The sequence below is a fragment of the Lithobates pipiens genome, unplaced genomic scaffold, assembly GCF_037356315.1.
Source record: "Lithobates pipiens isolate NorthernLeopardFrog02 unplaced genomic scaffold, aLitPip1_a1.2 Scaffold_13, whole genome shotgun sequence".
Lineage (NCBI taxonomy): Eukaryota > Metazoa > Chordata > Amphibia > Anura > Ranidae > Lithobates > Lithobates pipiens.
The window spans coordinates 324,711,354-324,730,204 of NW_027507718.1; the positions used below are offsets into that span (position 1 = coordinate 324,711,354).

General features: G+C 40.8%; 1 protein-coding gene across 2 annotated transcripts in view; it reads right to left on the minus strand.

The window, feature by feature from the left end:
- TBC1D9 (TBC1 domain family member 9) overlaps positions 1-18,851 on the minus strand; it is a 117,853-nt gene that overhangs the window by 25,857 nt on the left and 73,145 nt on the right. The window contains exon 21 of one of the 2 annotated variants that reach the window (XR_013272315.1): positions 15,788-17,464. Coding sequence is in view for 1 of the 2 variants with exons in the window: in XM_077476941.1 (XP_077333067.1) it covers positions 16,772-17,464 (693 nt within the window). In the remaining variant the exon portion in view is untranslated. Of the gene's footprint in view, positions 1-11,630; positions 17,465-18,851 lie in introns of those variants that run through there. The other variant, XM_077476941.1, reaches the window with a different exon arrangement.

Genomic DNA, 18,851 nt, shown 5'->3' on the forward strand with positions numbered 1-18,851 from the left:
TTTTGTTGCCAGCGGTTTAGACATCAATGTCTGTGTGTTGAGTTATTTTGAGGGGACAGCAAATTTACACTGTTATACAAGCTGTACACTCACTACTTTACATTGTAGCAAAGTGTCATTTCTTCAGTGTTGTCTCATGAAAAGATATAATAAAATAGTTACAAAAATGTGAGGGGTGTACTTACTTTTGTGAGATACTGTAGGTTTACTAGGGCCTTTTTTGCAGAGCATGGTTAACTTCTTGGCTAATAACATTCTGTCTCCTCTCATCACTACTTCTACATAATAAGTACTAGAGGTTGACCGATATATCGGCCGATATTTGTCGTTTTTTAATTAATTGGCATCGGGCAATTATGCTAATAAAAAAAGGCCGATTATATGTTCAGCGTGACTTGTAAAAGACTTCTGTAATAAAAAAGTCAATGCAAGTTGCCTGAACTTAATCTGTGGAGCGACTTTCCTCCTCGATGGGCAGTCTGCCAAGAAAAGATCAAAGAGATACAATGTTTCTTCTTCAATGGACTGAACTCTGTGTGTAAACCCCTGTACACACGGTCGGACATTCCGATGGAAAATGTCCGATCAGACCGTGTTGTCAGATAATCCGACCGTGTGTGGGCTCCATCTGACTTTTTCCGTCGGAATGTCCGACCAACAAAGTTTGAGAGCTGGATAAAAAAATTTCCGACAACATCATCCGATCGGACTTTGTCCGATCATTTGTAGAGAATTCCGATCGGACAATGTGCCACGCATGCTCAGATCAAATTACAAGACCAAAGCTATTGGCTACTAGCCTGAATGTAGTCCCGTCATAGTGAACGAACATCATTATGTTCTAAACGATCGGATTTTCCGACAACTTTGTCCAACCGTGTGTATGCAACACCAGTTTTTCGGAAAAAATCTGAGGGATTTTGTTGTCGGAATGTCCGACCATGTGTACAAGGGCTAAGAGTTCTCAGTTTAACCATTTAAAGACTAAATCTTTTCTGACACGTGTTGCTTACAAGTAAAAATCCTGTATTTTCTGCTAGAAAATCACTTAGAACGCCCAAAAATTATATATTTTTTTTTAGCAGAGACCCTAGGGAATAAAATAGCGGCTATTGCAATATTTTATGTCATTTTTTTGGAAAAAATACACTAGTGATTTAAAAAAAAAAAAAACAGTAGTTAGCCCATTTTTTTTTGTTCAAAAGTTTTGAGTACCTGTTTTTGTGTATTTAATATTTAATATATCGTTTTTTTTTAATCTAAATTATACATACAAGTGAACTGATTGGAAGTTTGTTTTGTTTAATAAATGTTTAAATGTAAGAAATTTTCTGTATCACATATTACTTAAGGCTGCTTTCACACTGGAGCGGGCAGGCGTTTACAGTAAAGAGCTGCTAGTTTTAGCTGCGCTTTACCGTCATTTTAGCGGCGGTATTCGGCTGCTAGTGGGGCACTTATAACCCAGCTAGCGGCCGAGGAAGAAATTAAATGCGCCGTGAATCACCGCTGCCAAATCGCATTGCAAGTGCTTCGGCAGCAGTGCCCATTCATTTCAATGGGCAGGAGTGGTGGGAGAGTGGTATACATCGCTCCAGAGCTGCTGCTTGCAGGATTTTTTTTAACGTCCTGCCAGCACATCGCCTCAGTGTGAAAGCACTCGGGCCCCGATCGGCATCATAAATCGGCCATCGGCCACCGCAATTTCTAAATATCGGCATCGGCCAGAGAAAAACCCATATTATTGGTTGACCTCTAATAAGTACAACCCCATGTAACTGACAAAGTCTTCATGTACAAAGAATAAAACAGAGGTGTGACTTCAATGTTAATGGACCACTGCTAAAACCTAACCTTCACGCTCCAATTTAAGACAGCATTTCCCTCCTTCATAAACTGAAATGCACACAGGTAAAAAAATATCTGTTTGCTTAAATCATTAATTTAGCAATTAGAAAAGACTGGTGAGTATGAGCAGGAATTGGGGCAATGGCACTATTTCACAGGCTCATGAATAGTATTGTTGCAGGTGTGTGTGTGTGATCATCATTTAATATACAGTGCATCCGGAAAGTATTCAGAGCGCTTCACATTTTGTTATGTTTCAGCCTTATTCCAAAATGGAATAAGGCTGAAATCTTTGCAAATTCACAAAAAAAAAAAAAAATGTACACAAGTATTGATAGTCTTTGCTTAATACTTTGTTGAAGCAAAACTTTGTTGTGAACCTTTGGCACCAGTTACAGCCTCAAGTCTTTTTGAGTATGATGCTACAAGCTTGGCACACCTATTTTTGGGCAGTTTCTGCCATTCTTCTTTGCAGGACCTCTCAAGCTTCATCAGGTTGGATGGGGAGTGTCGGTGCAAAGCCATGAGATGTTCAATCAGGTTCAAGTCTGGGCCTCTTAAGGACATTCACAGAGTTGTCCTTTAGCCACTCCTTTGTTATCTTGGCTGTGTTCTTAGGGTCATTGTCCTGTTGGAAGATGAACCTTCTCCCCAATCTGAGGTCCATCAAAGATGTCTCTGTACATTGCTGCATTCATCTTTCCCTTAATCCTTAAAGATAGGTATAGCCTCTATGACAGTAATAGTAGTAAAGGATATATAGAAATTTGTACCATCATCCAGAAACTTAGAGATATATGAAGCAGAACTTGGTCCCCAACCAAGCTACCTTGGAGAACAAGGGCAATTGGACTATCTCGGTATAGGTGAAACAAAAGTAGATATAAACAGATATATAGAAAAATGTATAAGGGTTTATTAATATATGTTTAATAAGACATTGCAAATAATCAACAACACATTAAAAGCATGGTAATAATCCACGTGTATCACCAAATAATGGTCCCCAAACAGGGAAGATCACAGTGGGATGATTGATAATGGATAACATCTAAACTAGTTTTGTAGTCTATTGCCATTTCATCATAAGGATATCTGTAAATTGATTGACAAATTATCAATAAAAATATAATTGACCAATTAATAACATCAATGCATATAATCATATCAGTACAAAATATACATGGGGAAAGAACAAAGTTGCTTACCAAAACCCAGCATGCACAGAGCACAGGGCGTCACCAAAAAGTCCCCCGCGACGACTGGGAGGATACCAAGTCAATTGACTGGTATCTAAATAGATGGAACAAAGCTGTTGGAATAGAGAAACTATGCATTGCAAAGGACTAAGAGAGGGGAGGTTATGACTGTGAAGAATGTGTCGGGATGGAAAGGAGGTATGTATGTGAATGGGAAGTGAAAAAACTGGTGAAGTGGAAAGACAGAAGAAGGGGGGAGGGGGGAGGAAAAAGGGGCGGGGAGAAGGAGGAAGAGGAGAGATAAGGGAAGAATGGAAGAGGAAGGAAAGAGACTAGTCTCCCAGTCCCTGCCGCTGAAAAACATCCCCACTGCATGATGCTGCCACCACCATGCTTCACTGTAGGGATGGTTTTGACCAGGTGATGTGCGATGCCTGGTTTCCTCCAGACATGGCGCTTGCCATTCAGGCCAAAGAGTTCAATCATCAGACTAGAGGGTTTTGTTTCTCATGGTCTGAGAGTCCTTCAGGTGCCTTTTGGCAAACTCCAGGCGGGCTGACATTGTACCTTTTACTGAGGAGTGACTGGTGGAGCGCTGCAGAGATGGTTGTTCTTCTGGAAGGTTCTCCTCTCTCCAAAGAGAAATGATATCTCCCTGACTAAGACCCTTCTCCCTGATCACTCAGTTTGGCTGTGCAGCACACTCCAGGAAGAGTCCCGGTGGGTCCAAATGTCTTAAATTTACGAATGATGGAGGCAACTGTGCTCATTGGTACCTTCAATGCTGCAGACATTTTTCTGCACCCATCTCCAGATCTGTGCCTTGATACAATCCTGTCTCGGAGGTCTACAGACAATTCCTTGGATTTCATTGCTTGCTTGTGCTTTGTGGGAATTTATATAGACAGGTGTGTGCCTTTGCAAATCATGTCCAGTCAATTGAATTTACCACAGGTGGACTTGATTTAATCAAGTTGTAGAAACATATCAAGGATGATCAGTGGAAACAGGATGCACCTGAGCAAATTTTTAGGTGTTATGGCAAAGGCTGTAAATACTTTTGTATATGTGATTTTTTTTATAGTTTTTTTAGGTTTAATACATTTGCAAATATTTCAAACAAACTTCTTTCATGTTGTCATTATGGGGTATTGTTTGTCAAAATTTAAGGAAAATAATGAATTTAAACCATTTTGGAATAAGGCTGTAACATAGCAAAATGTGGAACAAGTGAAACAATGTGAATACTTTCCCGGATGCACTGTATTTAAATGTTTTATACAGTTTCTGATGGGTTTGTTTGAAGCCAAAGAGTTAATAGGGGTTGTTATTTTTTTTATTTTAGTTTACAGTTCCTTATGGAAGACTTAATTCAGCTCCTCCTTCCGTATTTACAGAAACATACCTGCGATCCAAGATGTCTGTTGCAGCTTACAGGAAATCCCACAGACGTCATAGACATTACAGAGATGTCACTGAAATTTCCTATGGAACTTGGAAGTGTAATGCAGACACACTATTGGAAGCACAGAACGTATTTAGCTCCTGGTTTTGGCTGGCACTGGTCGATGGGTGTTCTAACTCTTAACCCTGCAGGAGCTACAGACACCCAATGGTGTTGAACACTGCACTGTGACTGAGAAGACCTTCCAATTTCTAGGCTTAAGTGGAGAAAGTGGAAAGTGTACTCAAGTGGTAAGCGACATTGAGTAAAATATGTATTGGCTTTAGATGACCCAACTTCAATCAACTTCAAAATGTGTGTGCTCCTGAAATTTGCAATTAAATGTCCCACTGCAGTCAGAGGGAAACTGAACCAGGCACCAAAAAGTGCAGCAAACAATGTAAAAATGTGCAGAGTGATTTAGGAAGCTCCTAGTAAACCTGTCTTAAAAAATTGGGCCCCAATATGGGATGCAGTCTTATGCATTAGCACCTCTCTTGAAAATATGTATTTCCATTCATTTTGTGGTGGTAACAGCTTTGGCATTTAGGGACAGCAGCAGTAACAGCAGTGGGAATAAGGCCAGAAGTAATGTTGATGTAACAAATGGCGTGAGCCACTCATCCAAAAAAATTTGGTCTGGTAAGTAGCAGAATACTTGGGGGTGGCAAAAATTTTTTTTTAGAGCAGTAGGCAGAAATACACCAGTAGCATGAACCACTTGTTCCAAAAATAGTATGATATTACACTTGGACCTGGAAGAAGCATTGGAGTATCAAAGTAACTACAGCAGGAGGAAAAGATGCACAAGCTGCATTCCAAAAATGTACCTATAGGATAATAAGAAAGAAAGCCTGGTAGCACTGGCAGTTAAACTAGGGTGCTCAGGCAATGGGAGCATATGTTTTTTTTTTGTACATTTTCATTTTTAGCTCAGGACATCCAAATATATGAAATGCTGTCCCAATCTAACACTGTCTGCCTATTGGGATCAACTCTGATGCCGATTCCCCTTCAAATGCTAGTTATTTGGCTGATCAGTACTTAAAACATTCCTAAGCATTATACCTGAATTTGTGAACAATACCAACTGAAAAAAATACAGCTGCTGTTGTCCAAGCTTTTTTCCAAGTATCTCAAAGCTACAAAATACTTGGGAACACACTTAGACGCATTTAATGGCAATGAGAAGGTCAGCATATACAAATAGTTGTAGTGTAATTCAAATAGCATTCATACTGCTTGCATCAGTTCACCTTATGCGAAGTCCAATGAACTTGTATTGTGATTACACAGTCAGCTGTTTGCGTAAGGAATATATACAAGCTGCTCAATGGCACCAGAAAGGAGCCAGACTTTTAGCTGCATGCAATATTTAAATACAACTAGTCTTCTTTATTTAATATGAACATAACTTCCCAAAAAGGGTAACTTGTAATATATTTTTGTTCTTCACATATTTGTAAGCGTGTAAGCAGTGCCAGGACAATGTCATCTAGAGCCCAAGGCTAACATGACAACCCCCCCCCCCCCCCCCCAAGGTGCATGAGCAATATGTGTCAGCAGAAATCCCCCCACAAAAATACTGAGCACTAATCTGTATGCTTACCCCCTAAGCATTAATTCTCCCTCCTCCAAGTACAAATCAGCCTCCATGCTAAAATCTCCCTTCCCAGTAGAAATCTTTGCCCCCATATCCCCCAGCTCAAATGACCCCCCCACCCTAAAAAAATCACCTCCCCTAGCAAAAATCCCTGACCCTTAAAATGTCCCCTCCTAGTACACATTTCCCCCTCCATCCCCCCTCCTTGCACAAATCTTCCCCCCTCCCAACAAAAATCCCCCAAAATCACCACTCTTAGCAACCCCCCCCCCCCAATTTTCCCTCCTAGAACAATACTTACCCCCTCCAGCCCACCAAATCCCCCCTCCCAACACAAATTCCCTCCCCCCAATTTTTGGTGCCCTCCCATCGCACATGATACCACAGTGTCCAGGGCAGCCTCCCCCCCTGCCCACCCCTTGTCCAGGCCCTGTGTGTAAGATACCATTTGTTTTGTGACAGGATGACTTCTTTGGGTTGGAGGAGCACAAAAAAGAAGTAATAAAGCAATTATATGTGAACAATCCATGAATCTATTGGTAGCAAGTGAGAAATGGGTTTCTGGGGCTGGATACTCTTTCAGAGCTATGGTTGTTATACAGGTTGATGGAAATATATTTGGAGATTACATTTTCACAGTTCTCTAAGCTACAACCACTGGCTGAGTGTCAAAAATGTGTTTTGTACTTGAAGCTTACTTATCAGTATTCATGGATCCCCATAATTTTTTTAACACTGATTAATAGTCAAGCTCCTACTACTGTGACACTGATTAACCACTTCCCGACCAGCCGCCGTGGATATATTTGCGGCAAGGTGGCTCCATTGCACAAATCACCATACCGGTATGGCGCCCGTGCCGTCCCCGCGGCGATCGGATTCGCTTCGGTACCGATCAGTCTACAGGCCAAGGCCAATGATTTCTGGCCTGGACCTGCTGATCGGTTCTGGTGAATGACAGACTGTCCTCTCCCTGTGTAATATAAACACAGGTAGAGGAAGTGATATCATCTCCCCTCATTGATTTAGGTTCCAGCGTGAGAGGAGAGGACATCTACTGAGTACACCAACACTACACTGACACCAGTATGCGTAGGCACACTTATAACCCTTTGATCAACCCCTGATCGCTCCCCCAGTTAACCCTTTCACTCCTGTCACAGTGTTTACCAAGTGTAGTTTTCAGATTTTTCACAGACCACTGCACTGGTGTCACTTTTGCCACTAAACAGCAATAGGGCAGTTAATGGTAGGCCTAGGTAGGTTTAGGGTACCCCCCATATATTCCCTAATTAAGGCTTACCCCCGATCACCCCCCCCCCCCCAGTTAACCCTTTCACACCCTGTCACAGTGCCACTAGTATAGTGTACAGATCTTTTTGCATGGAAAAAAAAAAGAACATTACAATATATGCCCAACAAAGACCAGTGACATACTGGTATGTTGCTGGACTTTAAGTGGTTATACCGGAATAATGCCTGCAGGTATAGTTATCATCTCTTATTTTTTTTCAGCCAGCAGTTGGCTTTCATGTAAAAGCAATCCTAGCAGCCAACTAGACCACTTTTACAAGCGGTGTGAGGTAACGTCCCCCCCCCCCCCCCCGTCTTCCATGGTTTTCTCAGGCTCTTCTGTTCCACTGGGGAACTCAAGAATGCAGCCGGTGGTTCTGCCAGCTCACCATAGAGCTGATTGGAGACCAGAACAGCTACAATCACCTCTATGGCCTAAGAAATTAGAAGCTATGTGTATTTAATAACTTGGGTTTCACCAGATATAAACAGCCCCATTGGGAGATTGAGAAAGCATCTTAGCATCTGACCACACCGATCTTGGTGTGGTCAGATGCTTTAAGGGCTAAGGAGAGATCTAGAGTCTAATAGACCCCAATTTTTTTCAAAAAAAGGAGTACCTGTCACTACATATTGCCATCATAGGGGATATTTACATTCCCTGTGAGAACAATACAAATGATTTAAAAAAAAATAATTAAAGGGATAGTGTAAAAATAAAAGAAAAAGAAAAAATAATAATGAAAAAAATTATAATTTAAAAGCACCCCTGTCCCCTCGTGCACAAGTGAACGCAAGCATTGGTCTCGTGTCATATTTAAGCAGCAATAGCACCATGCATGTGACGTATCATCACGAACGTTAGATCGAGGGCAGTAATTCTAGCAGTAGACCTCTGTAAATCTAAAGTGGTAACTTGTAAAACAGGGGTCTCAAACTGGCAGCCCTCCAGTTGTTGCACAACTAAAGTCTGATGAGGCATTGCAAGGCTGACAGTTCCAAGCGTGACCCCACACAGGCAGAGGCATGATGGAACTTGTAGTTTCACAGCAGCTGGAGGGCCACCAATTTGAGACCCCTGCTGTAAAGGCTTTTAAAAATGTATATAGCACAGGTGTGCATAATTTTAAAGCATGTCGTCCATGTACTCGACCCAAGATCATCTTTTATATTTCACCAAATATTTGGGCAATATAGTGTGCATTTGTGTGCATTACAGTTTAAAAAAGTGTTTTTTTTCCACAAAAAATTGCGTTTGTAAAATCGGTCACTAAATTATACATTGCTCACACATGCCATGCGAAATTATACCCAAAAATACATTCTGCTGCTTCTCCTGAGTATGGGAACACCACGTGTGAGACTTTTTGGGTGCATAGCCACGCACAGGACCCTGAAAACCAATCTTCGCCTTCAGGCTTTCTAAGGGCGTAAAATGGTTTTTTTTCTCCTCACTACCTATCACAGTTTCAGAGGCCCTGAAATGTCAACAACCCCCCCCCCCCCCCAAAAAAAAAATTACCTAATTTTGGAAAGGGTCAGGAGTATTTTGCAGCTCTCATTTGTTTTGGAAAATGAAGTAAGAAATGGAAAAAAAAATATTTATTTTTTAAATTTTCAAAACTGTGTGACAAAAAGTGAGATCTTGGCCAAAGCGTCAGATGATCCTATTGGATGCCTAGCGCATCGGAGAACAGAGAGGAGATGTGGGAAGAGCGGACACTGGAGCCAATGCCCGCAACCGAAGAGGAGAGGAGACCACAGCCCCAGCCCTAGATCGGGTAGGTGCCTAATTGCTGGCTGCCCGATGGGCGAGGCTTTCTCTGTCCCACGCCGTGGGCCAGGGGGGTTGTCAGTCACCCGCCATGGGTGGGGGAGGGGGGTTGTCAGCCACCATTGTTGGACAGGGGGCTAGGCATGGATCTGATTTTGCTTTCTCTGGTTCATTTGGCGTTTCCCTGCCTATTGTGCTATGCTGTCCACATCTCCCCTGACATTTTCTCTGCTTGATATATCTTGTATATCAGTGTCTCTTTATACCCTGCTCTGCCTTGTTCTTAATGGTCTTCTTTTTCCCACTATCACTTGGTTCTCTTTCCAGTAAGATTGCAATTAGAAAAGTATTCAATCATTTTGTAGCAGCCACTGCTGGAACATGACTGCTTATTTAAATATTTATGTCTACCTTTATTAAGTTCAGACTCTTGACTCTGTTTGCAAGTTCTATATATACACCCCGATTTGTGAGGCTGAGCTGTATACGCTGGTCTGTAATGTTGAGCTATATACCCTGATCTGTAGTGCTGAGCTATATACCATGATCTGTAAGGCTGAGCTATATACCATGATCTGTAAGGCTGAGCTGTATATCCTGATCTGTGAGGCTGAGCTGTATATCCTGATCTGTGAGGCTGAGCTGTATACCTTGATCTGTGAGGATGAGCTGTATACCCTGATCTGTGAGGCTGAGCTGTATACCCTGATCTGTGAGGCTGAGCTGTATACCCTGATCTGTGAGGCTGAGCTGTATATCCTGATCTGTGAGGCTGAGCTGTATACCCTGATCTGTGAGGATGAGCTATATACCCTTATCTGTGAGGCTGGGCTGTATACCCTAATCTGTGAGGCTGAGCTATATACCCTCATCTGTGAGGCTGGGCTGTATACCCTGATCTGTGAGGCTGGGCTGTATACCCCAATCTGTGAGACTGAGCGGTGTACCCCGATCTGTGAGACTGAGTGGTGTACCCCGATCTGTGAGACTGAGCGGTGTACCCCGATCTGTAGGACTGAGCGGTGTACCCAGATCTGTGAGACTGAGCAGTGTACCCAGATCTGTGAGACTGAGCGGTATACCCTGATCTGTGATTCTGGGGCTGTATACTACTGACAACTTTGAGCGAAAGCAAGCTTTTATAACAATAAAGTAGAAAATATTAAAAACATTTCAACATTTTCAGTCTTTTTTTGTTTATATCTCCAAAAATAAAAGTCCCAGAGGTGATTAAATTCCAAAAAAACAAAGCTCTATTTGTGGGAAAAAAGGACACAAATTTTGTTTGGGTACAGCATTGCATAATCTCGCAATTACCAGTTAAAGTAGCGCAGTGCCAAATTATAAAAAGTGCTCTGGCCATTAAGGAGGTAAAACCTTTTGGGGCTGAAGTGGTTAATATTCACTGTTCCAGTCTCAAAATGTATTAGGACAGGAGCAAGTCCGTAGGTACAATTATTTAAAACAAGAAGATCCTTTGTAATAATTATGCGACAACCATAATGAATTAATGGATGAGAAACCAAGCTATCTATATACTCTAGGCCTAATACCATTTTAATACTCAACAGCAAGCAATACCGTTGTCCACAAAAGTGCTGTTTTTTTGTTTTTTTTGACAGTTTGTCTTTTTTTAGAAAGACACCACAGCCCAAGCCTAACATGCTGCAAAGGAGGACGCTTGCTCTCTGTGTGGGAGCAGTGGTCTCTCTGTAGAGATCTAAACACACTTGCCTTGTCAGAGCTCGAGCTCTCCAATCAGCTGGGAACATGAACTTTACTGATTGCAAAGCTTCAGCTCTCGCTGCTTTCTAAGGCAAACCAACTGCAAGACTTTGAACACCTTTTGTTTTGATTCTACTTGAATGTATTTGTAGATTTACACTTAAAGTAAAATACCAGGCTAAACCTAACTAATCTTAAAAATGCTCCTAACATTTATACTGATTAACTTATGTAAAAAAAAGATTTATATTGTTTCCTGTTTTCAGCCTGCTCTGGTCTGGTCATGTGATCCGACTCCCCTGTATCAGTCAGCGGCAGCTGCAGGGGAGAGGAAGGGCACCAACAACAGATGGGCTATAGGAGCCTATGGTTGACTTTACCACTCAATTCCCAGCTGTTCTCAAGCATTTCTCCTCTCCCATGCAGCTGCTGCTGGCTGACACAGGGAATTCACGTAAATGGACTGGAGTTGGCTGAAAATAGGCAAGTATATACATCTTTATTACAGAGGTTAGGCAGCATAGGCGTTCAGAGGGGGCAGGGAGCATTTTTAAGACTAGTTCGATATAGTCCGGAATTGTACCTTAAAGTTCAAGACTGTGATCTTTATCCTTGCTGCACCATCTAGTATGCACGAATCTAAAACAAGTAAGATAAGGGTCATAGCCCTGAAGCATGTTGCTAACAAGTTAGCAATGGTGCCTCTCACAATGTTTACCATGACAGGGTCCCAAGAGTCTCAAGAATAAGTCCAATAAATATTTTATTTGCGGATATGAACCCAGTTTATTTCTCATAAATGGCAGAACGCAACAGCAGCATAATTTCATCATTACAACTTTGTAACATTTAAAGGGGTTCAATTTATATACAACATCAGTATGAGAAATAATAGGTAGCTTAAAAAAATAAGATTTTACAAATAAAAAAATTATATACACAAATAAAATGCACTGATGGGTAGAACAACAGTAGATCACAAACTGGCAACTTGTGTCTATCTCCATTAGCACATTTAATGACCTTGACTGACCACCACAAACAAATGTATTTTATTAGCGGGAAACAAAGCAATAAGGTGCAAACTGCTGTAACCTATAGAAATCAAATCAGTTTACTGTAATCTGATCTGAATTAAAATGTATTTAGTAACTTTTGGTAACAGCACTTTATGTTTTGCCCTAAACCCCACTTGTGTGGCCCCCTTCTTACAGTAGTTCTCAGAGTAGATCAGTTGAGTAAGGTACTGACAATGCAGCACTGTTGTGTTGATGCCAAAGCTTACCATTGTATATCAGCACCAAAGTTGTTATTGGTTGTTGAATGCATAGATTTGGCTTGGAGTATTAAAAAAATAAAAAAGAATTCAGGTTGATAAAATTATTGGAGATAGTATAAACTTTGAATGAGGTTTAAGGACCAACTCCAACCAAACCTTTTTCCTGTTTTGTTTTGGCTAATCAGGGCTGGGCCAAGGCAGAGGCACCTGCCTTGGGTGCCATGCTGCAGAGGAACATCTGGGGCAGAAGCCTCTACTGCCTCTGCATTACCCATCCCTATCTTGTGCTGTGCAGGACTGTGCTGTCAAACTCCCAGCTTGATCCTGCAGATTACACTGGGAAATCGCTGCTCTCCCTGTGTAACTAGCAATGCTCCGCTGTCAGGGTTACAGCTCCTGGCTCTGTATAAGGAGCTTTGTCTGCTCCTGAGAAACAAATCACAGCACCGGACTGTCACAGAGCTCTGGTGATTACATGGGGAGAGACACATTTACTGGGTGTAATCTGCAGGAATGAGCCATTCATTTGACAGATTTGCATACCTTCCAACTTTTTGAGATGGGAACAGGGGGCACCTATTAGAAAAACTATGTAGGCATAGGACACACCCCCTGATAGCCCTCTTAACCACTTCCGGACCGCCCACCGTACATATACTGCGGCAGGGAAGCCCGGCTGCGCAAAATCATGTACCTGTACATGATTTTGTGCAGAGGGTGTAGGGGGCATGCCTATTGGACACATCGGGAGTCAATCGGCTGCCGCGACCTGATGATTGTTCTGTGAAGAGATGGATCAGAGGTGTAAACAAGGCAAACCACTGATCTTTCAGAGAGTAAAAGGAGAGATCTTTGCGTTTCAGCCAAGCTGGAACACAATTTCTTTTCCTCTAGTCTGTCCATACCCCACAGTTAGAAAGTACCTCCCAGGCACACAACTTAACTATTTGATTGGCCCCAGGTGTTAACCCCTTCCCTGCTATGGTCATTTATACAGTGATCAGTGCATTTTTTTTAGCACTGATCACTGTATTGGTGTCACTGGTCCCCGAAGTGTCAGTTAGTGTCCAATTTGTCTGCCGCAATGTCGCAGTTCCCGCTAAAAATTGCTGATCCCTGCCATTACTAGTAAAAACAATAAAAGATAAATAAAAAGTCCCTAAATCTATCCCATAGTTTTTGGACACTATAACTTTTGTGCAGACCAACCAATATACGCTTATTGGGATTTTTTTTTTACCAAAAATATGTAGCAGAATACATATTGGCCTAAATTAATGAAGAAATTTGATTTTTTATAATTTTTTCAATGGGAATGTTTTATAGCAGAAAGTAAAAAAATATTATTAGTTTTTTTATTCAAAACTGTCGGTCTTTTTTTGTTAAAAAAATAAAAATTGCAGAGGTGAGCAAATGCCACCAAAAGAAAGCTCTATTTGTGGGGGAAAAAGGGCACTGCACGACCACACAATTGTCAGTTAAAGCAGTGCCGTATCATAAAAAATGGCCTGGTGAGGAAGTGGGAAAAACATTTCGAAGCTGTAGTGGTTAAAAGGAGAATACAAAAAAATAAATTAGTTAAACCCTCAAGTCATAGGTCTGCACAGCCTATTGCATTAGGGTGCACACCCCAAAGATCAAACACACATGCCTTTGTAGTCTCAGCTGCACTGGACATTGAATGAATGGGAAGTACACTGTGCTGCACAGCTTCCCGTTAATTCTCAAAATTAAGCATAGTAAACAGTGTACTATGATTCAGTTATGAATGAGCACAGTGACTGTGTTCATTTAGAAAAAAAAAGGGGCCAGTAAAGGAAATATTTACTAGCCCCTTCCCCCATTCTCCATTCTGAAACATCCCCCGCAGCAGCCAGAGGAAGAGAAGACGGGAGAGGGGAGAAGCCACACCTGGCACACCCCCTGTGCACACATACAGTATCTCACAAAAGTGAGTACACCCCTCACATTTCTGTAAATTTTTTATTATATCTTTTCATGTGACAACGCTGAAGAAATTACACTTTGCTACAATGTAGTGAGAGTACAGCTTGTATAATTGGCTGTGTGTTGAGTTATTTTGAGGGGAACATAAAATGTACACTGTTATACAAGCTGTATACTCACTACTTTGCATTGTAGCAAAGTGTCATTTCCTCAGTGTTGTCACATGAAAAGATGTAATAAAATATTTACAATAATGTGAGGGGTGTACTCACTTTTGTGAGATGCTGTATGCCACAAGTACTTTTTTTTTTTTTTTACAACTACTATTCCTTTATACTGGCTTTTGAAATTAAAAAAATGCAGCAATTTAGACATTGGATGAAAGGTTTAGCACTGGGAAACACTTTTTGATAAAAAGTGCATTTTATATACAGCTTTATATAGATCAGACCAAAACGAGGGACAAATGAGAAAAGAGGGACAGAGGGACTTTGTTCCAAATCAGGGACAGTTGAAAGCTATGGATTGGGTCCTGCTCTGTCCTTATTTGTAAAAGAAAGCTACTATTGCAGCTTTTTATTTAAGAATTTTTTTTATATTTATTAAAAAAAGTGAACATTTTAGCAAATTGGTAACCCCTAGGGCCCATTCACACTATTTTGGTGCATTAGAGCACACACATTAATGTGCATTGTGCTTTCATTTGAATGGAGTACCATTGCAGTCCTATCATTTGAATGGGGTACCATTGCAGTCCTATCATTTGAATGGGGTACCATTGCAGTCCTATCATTTGAATGGGGTACCATTGCAGTCCTCTCATTTGAACGGGGTACCATTGTAGTCCTCTCATTTGAATGGGGTACCTTTGCAGTCCTCTCATTTGAATGGGGTACCATTGCAGTCCTCTCATTTGAATGGGGTACCAAATGCACAAAATAAAAAGGTGTTTATACCATTTCTGCAAGCCTAGCACAAGGTATGTTAAGGCACTGCCACACATTGAACTGAAAACGCATGTCCATCAGCAAGGTGCTCTAGGGTGGCAATGCGTGTAATGTGCGTGGCACACAAAAACACAACATAGTAGTGTGAATTGGCTCTTAGTGAACCCTCATTAGTTTTTATGAACTCCTTCATTCCCCTATTCTTTTACAATGTTTTCTGATTTTCATTTTAGTCTGCATGTAAATTAGCATTCCTTCATGTATGTAGCATAAAATAAAACAATGCTTTGCACCAGGAAACAGGATTATAATGCCTTTAAAAAAAATGAGGAAAAAAAAGCTGAATAAAATGTGTAGTTGTCACTAGTTTTTTTTTTTTGGAACCCTATAATTTTGGATAACCCTTATATTATTAACTCCTTGATACAGTTAGCTTCTTCTTTTTTTTTACCATTTTAAAACGTGTGTCATTTTTGTAGCAGCTCATTACAGTGGAGTCAAAGACAACAACAAATATCCTGATATTGGTTCTAACCAAAATGTCTTTTTTAAAGTGTTGCCCGAGTTTGGCTTCAAACTAAGGTTAATTACATCCCATTGCAATGTTTTGCAGTAACGCTTGTTAATACAATAGACTCTGGAGGGGACAGGGATGGTATCTTAGGAAAGATGTTGAACTTAAAGCAGTATTAAACCCAAAGCCATAAATGTAATATATTGCAGCTTACCAATTATTAGATGTGGTGGCTGCATTCGTTTTCCTTTTTTTTTTTTGTCTCCCCCACATTGTTTTCCCCTGTGATCTGGCCAGTAACAAGCCTCCTGTAATAGAGTGCCTACACGCTGTATAAAGCAGCACCTTTGGACAGCAGCATTGTCAGTCTGGAGGGGGGGGGGGGGGGGGAGTGTTATATGAACTAGCAGTATGTATTGTACTGTAGATGTGCACGGCTATGGAGGAAAGATGTTGCCAGTTTCTGACTTATAAATAGACAGTAATAAAACCAAATGTAAAGAAGTAATTCTGCTAATAAAGGAGCAAAATTTCAAAGTGCAGGTGCATAAGTACAGTAAACACTAGCTCAGGGTAGGATTGGTATTCATCTAATAAAGTGGCATTGCATTCCCACTGACTTCATATACAGCAGCATAGAGGTCCAGTACACATTAGGACTTATTTACATGAAATTACATTATATTATCCTGGTACATATAATTAGGCTTATTTAATAAGGATGTATACAAAACAATTGCAATGTACTAACCCATTACGACCAATGAGGAATCATTTTTATGAAGATAGATAAAGATAAAGAAAATTCCAATTGGTCATTACAGGCTATTTCGCTTTGCACTTCTTTACTCAATTACCAACCTGATGTTCTGCTTCAACAAGAAGTTCTTTATATCTAGAGGACAAATAATACACTTTATATTGTACTGTGATAGAGTTATATATATATATATATATATATATATATATATATATATATATATATATAAAATTTAAAATCCCTCTTTTAAAATAGCTCCACCCATGCCTGTACTATAGTAGTAGGTCTTTAAAAATGTTGGTTTAAAATCTGTATTATACTAATAGGTCATATATTTAAAGGTTAGGGGAGTTGTGCATTTTTTACCGAAAAGATTAAAAGAGCATTTTTTTTTTGTTTTCATTCAGTCAAATAGAAAAGTCAATTTTATGGTCGGCTCTATCCAGAAATAGTTGGAATGTCATAGTCACTTGTGGATGGTAACGTTTTCCCCATCATTCGGACATTTTTAGCATTGGTGATCCTTCCCATCATGGACACTGGCTTGTCAAAGTATCTCACCAGGGCTGGCTCTGTCAAGAGAGAGGCAAGGAACTGCTCAAAGGTTATGGCCCAGTCTTGGTCTAGACTTGTGCTTGATGGCAAAGAAGCATGATGGTGACTGCGCACAAGAATGGTGTCATCACCAATATCTTCACACTGCAGTTTGTCATCTTCATGGGATCCAGCACTCAGTACAGAGTAAGATGACATTGAGCTATCGTCTTTAGTGTCATCATCTGATATCAGCATAGATGAGCAGGCCCCATTGTCTCTTGGAGAGGAGTCTTCTAGCTTAACTTCCTCCATTTGATCTTCTGAATTTTCACTGGATACCTGGCTGTTGGAGAAAACTCCCCCCTGAATATATTGGCATATCTGCAGAGGTTTCTTCTCACTGATTTTGCCTGGAGTCTCCTTGGTGTTTTGATTGGCTGTCTCTTCTGGTACCTGGGCAGAGAAAAGCTTGCCCACCTCTCCAATCTCGAGCAACAAGCTGGTGACTGCAGCAGTGGCATGATACAGTTCTTGTTCACAAAGGTCTTCACTGAACATATTGTACATAGTTTTACACAGTTCAATAAACTGGCCCTACAAGACAATAAGACTTCTTAAAAAGTATTCAATATGAAAAATAGTAAAAACATGCTAAAAAGGAGATCTCCAGGCTATAAAAAATCAGTTATGGATATTCAATTTTTTAAAGAAAAAGCTATGTTTAACCATCTCCATCACATTTTGGACTAGGATTGGTTTCCATACTAATCATTACCTTCAATGCCACCCATCCAGCAGGGAACTGTGCCCCCATTAATAACTAGCATATTTTCCCTAACTGAGGGGACCTATTCTGTTACATGCAACCTTTAGGCTGGGTTCACACTGCTGCGGGGGGAGATCCGGATGTGATTCGCACCGCAAATCACATCCGATCTTCGTAGCGATGCGAGTTCAGCCATACAGATAGTATGGCTGAATTCGCATCGCTCCCGCAGCAAACTCGCACGGGACCCTTTTTTTGGTCCGCAACAGAATCGGATCGCATGGGGGTTCACTGTGCGAGTTGGCAGATCGCACTGCGATATGCGGATGGATCTGGGGGTGTCATTAACATATCATTGACACTCCCAGCCGTCCGCATAGGGCAGTGTGAACTGCCGGCGGGAGTAATGCGATGCGGGAAAACGCCGCGGATTTGCGGCGTTCCCGCATCGCAGCGGTGTGAACCCGGCCTAAATCTACATTTACTGCTGAATGAATCAAAGCAACACAGCGCATACCATCTGCTATTATAGAGGTTTTGGGATTAATTATATTCCTATTGTAATTCTACTTTAACTCTATTTTCTGTCCACATTGGATAGAGTAAGGGGAGGTTATAACCAGTCTTTGCTTTTTTTTTTTTTTCCTCCATTTTTGGGGATTGGGAGATTTTCTTTTACTTCCTGTCTCATAGGGAAAACAGGAAATAAGAAGAAGTAAGAGGAAATCATTGGTTGTCAGCAGAACTAATGTTCCTAGTGGAAGATTTCCTATATATTCCTATTCTGGTGATGACCTAAAATTTGTAATTTTTTTCCACTTTCACTCTGAATAATAACAGGTCAGTAGGAAAAATAAAGAGGGTGAATCTCCCTAATGCAAAAAAACAAAACAAAAAACCTGTTGGGTATTTAAATCCCTCTCTACTCCATCTAAAACTAAAAAAAAACGTTTTGTCCTTTTAATCAATGTATTTATTTCAGATCAGAGTTTAAAGTGGTTGTAAAACACATACTGGGTAAAGTGCAGTGGATGGTCCTCTTTTCCTCCCAGCTGTCAAATACAGGTAATAAACAGATTGTATGTTTAGTACCAAAAGCATAGAAGAGAGACAAAAAAGGACAACCATGTTTGCCTTCTGTTTGATGTTGGCTCAGGTACACAAAGACTAACATAACCCTAGACCAGTAAGGGCATACTAATCTTTTCCTCTTCC